The 8347-nt window shown below is 45.9% G+C and overlaps 1 protein-coding gene across 6 annotated transcripts in view; it reads right to left on the bottom strand.

Annotated features, from left to right (window-relative positions):
* Positions 1-3500: 3500 nt before the first annotated feature.
* GGT1 (gamma-glutamyltransferase 1) overlaps positions 3501-8347 on the bottom strand; it is a 32323-nt gene continuing 27476 nt past the window's right edge. For all 6 annotated transcript variants that reach the window (XM_031047825.2, XM_031047827.2, XM_031047828.2 and 3 more), the window contains 4 exons: positions 7485-7612; positions 6524-6636; positions 5332-5445; positions 3501-4323 (listed from right to left, as the gene is read on the bottom strand). In XM_031047825.2, the coding sequence (XP_030903685.1) occupies positions 4180-4323; positions 5332-5445; positions 6524-6636; positions 7485-7612 (499 nt within the window). In that variant the 3' untranslated portion in view covers positions 3501-4179. The remainder of the gene's footprint in view (positions 4324-5331; positions 5446-6523; positions 6637-7484; positions 7613-8347) is intronic.

The raw sequence follows: 8347 nt of genomic DNA, 5'->3' as shown, positions 1-8347 counted from the left end.
AAAGCCAGTAAAAAACTGTAAGTGTCCAGGCTTAGAGCATGGGTTTGGAAAGGAAGAGTGTAAAACCCAACACTCTTCCTCTTTGGTTCCCTACCCAAAGAAGCCCAAGTTTTCCCAAAGAGGGCAGATGAAATTGGCTCACCATAGCTCACATCTGCTGTCCTACTACACTCTTCCTTTGCAAATGCTAAGGACCCACAGGCTCAGAGTAACTGTGCCAAAGCATCCTTCAACCCTGCACATTGGTGACTTTGAGAATAAGCCTCCTATTGGACAATGTGTGTTCCCTGGTCCTGGGGTGGACAGGCTTTAGCTCAGCTCCCCGGGGGCACCTCTCCCTGTGGCGAGAGGAGTACCAGATCATTCCAGTTCTCCCTCCACATGCCAGCAGAAGATGTCATGTGGGAAGGCAGGTGAGGCCTGCAGTGGAAGAGCTGTTACTTCAGAGAGCTTTAGAACTTTCTTCAAAATGCAGAGGATATGTGCCCAGAAGCCTTGTTTGTAGCCATGAGCTCAGCCTGGCCAGGCAAACACCAGGGCTGCTGAGAAGTGATGCAGCACTAGCAAGCATTACCAGAATGCTTTTCTCCTGTAGTCTAAGGACATGCTCTAACTCCCTGTTATCACAGCTAGTCTCTAGGCAGAACTTGTACACAGTTACAAAGAGAGGAATCCTCTGGGGGAGAGAACAGAACTCATGTGGCTGCACACAGTCTTTTGCAGTTATTTCATAACTTTTACCTTGCTCAAAATGGCCAAGAATCAACATTAAAAAACCCTAAAAAACCAAATAAAAACAACCCCCCAGAACTTTTCTCAAATACCAGGGACAACTTCCCATGGCTCCTAACTCCCATGGCTTCCCATGGCTCCTAACAACGCCATCTTCTGAAAGCTGATGAGCTGTACTTCCCTATGGGCACAGACAATATTGTATGTGTGTTTCTGAAATTGAAGCCAAACCAGAGCAAGACACTAGGAGAGGCCTCCCTTGTGTATTTTAGTTCTTATATCACACGTAGCCCATGATATTCCTAGTACCCAAACAAACAAAATTCCTCTGTAGACACCATAACATGTACTTGGGCACATACTATTAAAACCCAAACAAGGCCATGCACAACCCCACTTGCAAACAAGGTCAGATAGGTTTGAAGTCCACATTCTTACCCACATAGTCTGTCCAATAAAGTCATTGACTTGTTGGAATCTCAGCCTTCACTTGCTCTTTAATGATGTGCTGAGTCAAGCTGACTAGAGCCAGACACATTTTCCTTCAGAAGTTGTACACTAAGGACTATAGCATGACTGCAGCTTGTATGAGAAGGGATTCTGATGTATGAGCTTAATGAGAGGGAATTCTGAGCTGCCAGATCATAAGTGCAAACACTTAATCATGAATCTGAAAGACAAGTTTGTTATGTGGAGAGCCAGCTGCATGCACTGCCCCCTCCTTCCTTGTCCTAGTAGAATATATCTTAAATGCCCTGGTTCAGGAAGGACTACTGGTTTCTCCATTAGCAGTGCTCACTCTAGCGATAGAAGTGACACAGCACCCTGTTAGTCAACATTAAAATGTGGCTGAATGTGAATAAGGCCAGGGAATAAACCTGAAGTTTGCAAGGGGGGGCAGTTTATGTCCATTTGGAAGTGGTTCCATTGGAGGTTTTTGGCAGTCATCTTCTATCTACATAATTTGCTACTGTCATTAAGTCCTTCCTTCACTCCAGCTACCTGTTCCTGAGTACATTGGTTATAGTGTCGGAAATAACCCCCTATGGGGTGCACCTCTGGGCACCAGACACCATCTGCAGCTCACATTTCAGAACCACACAGATCTGAAGTTATTTCTGGCAAGCCCAACTGAGCTAGAGTTTGCAAAACCCAACCAAGACCGGCACTGGCTGCAGACAGGCAGAGTGGCTCTCCCTTCCCTTTTAAGCTTTGGGCAGCCTTAGGCCATGCTCCATCATGTCTGGGTAGCAGAAAAAAGCAAGTCACCAGGTAACTAAACCTCCAATTACATTAACTTCTGATTACTTCTGTAATCCAGCCCATTACCTTGCCAGTGCAGCACTATCACAGCTGCTTCCCACCAGGAAAGTGTGGGAATGTTACCCGTAGTCCAGAGCTCACGGTGATTTAACAACTTTGCTACTAACACTGAAACTGAGCCAATTAAGCAGTTTTTAAAACCCACCAGAGCTTTAATTTGCAAGGTGGAAAGGAATGAGTGCAGATCTCCCACTGCAGTAGGCCTGTAGTCCTCACTAGCAAACATCTGGTGAAGCTGAGGAACTGCACCTTCCGTAGGATCTCTGCTCTCATTCTGCCACCTCCTCACCGCTGCTGAGATCTGCTTGAGTCAGGAGCCTCCGACTCCGGTCTCTCCCCATTCATGCTCGTGCCAACAGGAGAGAATTATTTTTGTACTTAGCTTACACAGATTGTTCCAGCATCGCTGTACAGAAGCTGCTCTATTTTCTGGTGAAGTCTTTAAATTATATTTTTAATAAAGTGTTTTAAACCAGTCTGGGAATTTCTCCTTAAACTGCTGCCTACCCTGACACACAGGCAGAGGACTGCTTTTGAGAGAGGACTGCAATGCAGGTGTTTCCAGAACTAACACTTTTTCATTCTGGAGACTCAGTGCACTCAGTTCAGTGATAAAAGGATAAAGGTTTGTCCCCAAACCACTCTCATTCTTAAAGGAACACAATGACTTTGGGTTATTTACAACCACTGCTTTGCTGCATCTAACACTCTGTCATCAGTAACAGCAAAAAAGAGCACAGAGCACATCCCAGGCAACCTGTGGTAAAAGCCTCTCATTTAGTGGAAGTGATAGAAGCAAATATACATGTTAAAGTTATGACTCTTTAAGCGTGATATAGTTTATTCCTTGAAAATAGGCTCTCCTCAATTCCAGAAACTGTTGGGAAAGAGAGGCCCGATTCCTAAAATCTCAGCCTTTCATTTTCTCTGTAGTGCATTCTGTATTTTAAGGTTTTTCCAAACTGACGGGAAGTTCCAACAAGCCAAATAGTTGAGTTCAGTTACTGCTACTTATAAACATCCCTAGAGCTTGACAACATGCTGGAATAGTTGGCTTTGTTTTTAGGCTGAGTATTAGTCCATGCTGATAGGTGAACACCAAAACCTCCTCATGCATAGTTACAAACACCCTCAGCTGTTCCAGATCAGATACGGATTTCTGGGAGGTCATTCACTGTCTGATTAATGGTAACTTACCTTCTAACAAGAGTAGCTGCAGGGTGCCCTTCTCTAGAGGTTTCATTTCTTCAGACTCTGGTATTTCAGGCCTGCAGTTTGATGTGGTAAGAAGCAAACTGGACAAAAACCACCTTGTTTTGGAGATTTAACTTTTTTTAACTCATTGTTTCATCAGAGGTGTGAGGAAAAGAAAAAACCTCAGGAGAGCTTCTTTCACCCAGACTCCCACCATCCCTGCTCACAGGAGCAACTGTGCAGGCATGAAAAATGTGTGACTCCGTGTTCATTTATTGTGCTCAGAGTTTTACAGGTAGCATTTTCCCTTTAGACCTTCTCAACAGAAATATAAAAAAGTTTGAAGCCATTTCCCCACTTACACACCTCCAATAACCAACTGAAGTGAAAAGCAGAAACATCTTTAGTTAAAAGAAAGAGCAGTGAGATTGTGAAGGCTTCTCCCAGTCTAGAGCTGGGCTTCCTGCTAAGGCATAGACCTATTAGTTTGTAACTTAAAAAACTCCAGTCCCCAGAGTCCTGTAACTCCCATCTACTCAACAGAAAACAACTCTTCTCTAGCGACAGGGACATTCCTGGTAGCTGACACTGTGCAGGGGAAACACTTCCTGCAGCTCAGATGAGCTTATTCAGAAACTCTGGGTACCCAGTTCATGCGTTGAAGAGGAGACAGGGAGCAAACCCTTCAAGGTGAAACAGTCTTTTGGAGTAAGTACTGCATGCCCTGACATGACATGCCTGTCTTAGCAGACTGCTGCAGCATGAGGCACTTCAGTCATGGCTGTAGAGAACTGTCCCAGCTCTGTCAATAGAACCACAGGTAAATTTGTTCTTTCCTGTGAGAAGTCCCTGAGTTGCAGACCTAAAGGATCTTCTCCCCAAACACACCTCAGTGTCACTAGACCACAGAAGAAAAGGAGCTGAGCCACATCAGTAGCCTGCAGGGAAGCCACCTTTCCGGGAATCAGAGGCTGCAGCCCATCCTTCGTCTGTTCTGAGAATGGCTTGCACAACAGCACCACCGCTCACCCGCGTGGTGTTGTGTTTCCTCTTCCTTAGCTCTTCTTCTATAACCTGGAATGCAGAAGTGAATAATGACAATGGGAGAGAAGCTGCACATGTGCTGCAACCTGCATCCTCCGTGACTACTCAAATGCCTGTATTAGGTGGATCTAAAACTACATGCTGTTCCTCCTCTTCACTGGCATGCCCTGCTTTTGAGGAGGTGGAACTGGGAAGATGTGGCATTTTTGGTGCTTAGTGTGAGCTACCAATACTGTTCTGGTCATGGAGCCTCTGATATTCATATGCAAACAGCCAAAGCTGATGGAACCTCTTTGGGAATGGGGAAAACACAGGACTTGTATAGAGCAGGACATCCTCCCCAGTGCAGGCAGGTATCTCAGCTGTTACCTTAATAAGATGATTATTAAAGGAGGATCTTCTGCATAGTTTGATGAAGAAAACTGCCTTATGTAGGAGTGTTTTTTTCTAATATAGAGGTGTGAGATGAGATATATACAAAGACTTCATCAGTCTCAGGCCTCTGGGACATGTAATCCCTCAGGATGAAGGAAGCTGCCAGCTCAGGTGAGTGGTATGCAGGGCTAGGCAGATTTTCCCATTGGCCCTCACACCAACAGTGCTGCACAGTCACCTTTGCTGTGAGAAGATTTCCAAGTTTGTTCTTGAGTCCCTCTAGGCATCCTCCTGCACTTTGTGCCAGCACAACTGGGAGGTTGTGCAATAGGACAAGCTTTTCCTGAGGGTCACTGGATTTAGACTGCTGAATGGTTGGGGCCTGATGTGGTTTTGTGTTTTGCAAGTTTTGTGAGCCAAACAACAATGCAAAAAAATACATACCCTCAGTTTCAGATGTAGGTCATGTTTGAATGCACCCCTTCAAACCCATGGGACTGAGACTAAAGGTACACTCTGAACAGTACTTAACCTTTGTCAGCTTCAGTACTGCTCACCTAGGAACATTTGGCAAAGCTCCATGATTTTCCACAAGCACGTCTTCCCAAAACTAGGAACCCAGCCTGTATAAGTTCACACACCCCAGACTCCAGCTAGACAAACCTCCTCTATTTCCTGCTCAAGCTCTGTGACATTGGGAAAGAGCTGATCATGAATTCTTGGCTCTTCCACGGCTTTCTTCACATCATAGCCAAACCAGATGGAATTGATGATTGCCTGTGAGAAGCAAAAAGCCTCAGTGTTAGTTACTTGTCTCTATAGAAGCCTGACCCTTGTAGCAACATAGGCAGAGTTATCTGAAGAATGTTCACAAGAGACCATTAAAGGCACAGTTTATGGTCCCAGATGCTTTCAGTGGTTCCCCTCTCAGCTAACCAAAACACAGGTACAGCAAGCCATTTTATATATGCTTAGGAGGATTCCCACACAAAGAGACTAGGAGTTACTAAAATTAACATAGTACAAGGATCAGATCCTCAAGCTATTGTAGCTCGATTTATGATGCTGTGATTAAGCTAATGCTGGCTGACACAGCAGTCACCTCAGCAAACACAGCTACAGCCTCCTGTTACTGTGCAACTGGTTTCCTTAAACCTGGTTCATCTCTACATGCTTAAATTGTAATTTGGAGCTGCTTGCAAATGAAAACAGCTTTGGGATGAAGGGCTAGAAAGCTGCTTGTAGCAGTTTTTACAGAGACTTCTTTACCTGAGCCAGAAAGCAAGATCCAGCCTGATGTGATGTGCACAACTGTATGTGTTGGCACAGGAGACAGCTTCCTCCTGCATTCACTTCTAGGCTAGCTGGGCATTTGAAGGGCTGCCCCAGCAGCCCACAGAGAGCCTGCCTGTCAGATGGCCTGAGACCATGCCTGGCCTAAGGTCTTATTCAGCTTCTCTGTGTGACTTTCATCCAAAGTTCAGGATTTTGGAAGGCAATGGTTCTAAAGTAGCAAAAGAGACTAGTTCATGGAGATCCAGAGAACAGAAGTCAAAGCTAAACTGAAGTCGAAAATCTTCTGCAAGTGGTAAGAACAGCTTGCCAAAGGAAAAGACCTGGAGTCCCTGAAAGAAGTGATTAGCAGACCCTTTGTAGCTGTGGCAGGAGTTGGAGATGGAGGTCTGGCCTGCAGGAGGCCAGGCAGGAACCTCCCTTTCAAGCCCCTGGCACACAGCAGAGCTATAGCCACAGTCACAGCATAGGTGCAGACTTCAGCCTCTTACCCCAAACACTGCCTCTCCCCAGCCTTGTTTGGCCTTAGCCATGTCACCTGTTCTCCCATATCATCACATACCAGTGCTGTTGCTGTGGTTATTTTTGTTCCTCCAGAAGCACCAACCACCATCCTGACCTTCTTCGTTTTATCCACCAAGATGGAGGGGCACATAGAGGACATTGGCTGTTTACCTGTTGGGGTCAGAGATGCAAGACAGGCTCAGCTTTCCGCCTGCAGCTTACGAACTGCCAGCTCCTGCCCCCATGTCTGAACCCAGAGCCTCAGTATCTACCTTCCTGACTCAGCCCATGTGTCTTGTCAGCCCTTGGAGATCCCACTACCCCCAGTACCCATCTCCTTCATGCGCCTGCAATGCAAACTCAGCCCTGGTTCTTCACACAGAGGCTGAAGATACCTTTCCTCATAGTCCTGTCCCAGCTGGGCTTGTCTGTAATGCAGCTGCCTCCAATATGCTACAGCACATTCCTTCCTGTCCTTTCATTTCCCTGTCCATCTCCAAAACACAGGTTAGCAGAATCCCAACCTGCTTAAGTAGCATTTATATGGGTCTGCAGGAAACAGTAGTGGAGCAGATTGCTTGGGTTAGGTATGTGAGCTGTATCAACTCAAAGCTGTCTTACAGCTCCCAAGGCAGCACAGGGAGAAGGCTGAGTGGTGCCATCTAACACTTTGTAGCTAGCTCCTGCTGCTGCCTCCCTCTTAAATCAGTTCAAAGAAATCTTTTGCAGCTCTAAGTAATTTCATTTGACATGTGCTGAGCTCCCAGGGAAAGGATTTCTGGCTGTTGGAAGGAGTCAGACACAAAAGTTGTTCTTTAGACAGCCTCTCCTTCAGGACTGCACCAGGGGCTGGTTCTGTGCTCTTGCCAGGGATGCCAGATGACTTGCCATCCTCTGCAGAAAGGCCCAGCTCTATGCCTGATGGCAGACATACTGCAGCCTACCTTGCAGACACCACAGTATTAATATGCAAGACATAAGCAAAAGTTGGAGTCAGAAAGGTAATTTATAGTTCATACCTGGTGCTATGAAATTTGCTGGAGAAGGAGGGATTCCAAATCCATTGATTATGTAAGGTGAGCTGAAGTCATCCATCTCATCATTAAATAGGATGCCACTCACTTTGGATCGTACATCAGAGCCAAAGCTAGAGAAAACAAGTTGGTGCAAATATGTGAAAACTAGAGCAAATCCAGGAGAACCTTCAGGTGAATTACTGCAGTGTCAAACCTGGAATTTGATTGGAATTACTCTCCAATCTCTCCTCTTGTAAAGGATGTTCTGTCACCTCTCGGGGGAAGGAAGCACTTTATACCATGAGTACACAAAGAGGAAAGGCAGCCCAGAGCCCTGCTGTACAGCTCCCCTGTAAGGACCCCAAGAGAAAGAACAGCACAGCAGCTAAATACAGCTATTTCCCTTTCCAGTGGGCAGAATGGCACTCCATCATAGGCTGCCACACTGGGGAATCACTGAGGATTTGCTTTGATGTGTCAAGCTGGAGACATTTTCTATGGACAAAAAGAACCTTCACCCCCCTTCCAAGCTTAAAGCTACATGTATGGAACACAGCTTTTCCTGCCAGCACCCAAAGACAAACACTGCACTTCCAGGCCAGCTGTATTAGCTCAAACTCCTGTCTGGGAAATCAGAGCCAGCAGTGATACCACTGCTTATAATAAGATCCAGATGCAGTGCATGTTTTCTTGGTGGGTGAACTCCACATGAGAGAGGACACATCTTGTTTTCTGACCCAGCCAGTGTTAAGAACTGACCTGCAAACTTGGCCCATCAACAGTGCTACTCATCACTACCCCGACAGAGAGGTGACAGTTCAGTGATGTTTTATACCAACCACAGAACCACCACTAGGAAGATGACA

The sequence above is a fragment of the Melopsittacus undulatus genome, chromosome 12 (assembly GCF_012275295.1).
Source record: "Melopsittacus undulatus isolate bMelUnd1 chromosome 12, bMelUnd1.mat.Z, whole genome shotgun sequence".
NCBI classification, from domain to species: Eukaryota; Metazoa; Chordata; class Aves; order Psittaciformes; family Psittaculidae; genus Melopsittacus; species Melopsittacus undulatus.
Note: the sequence above shows the minus strand (reverse complement) of the source record. Positions and strands in the feature narration are given on the sequence as shown.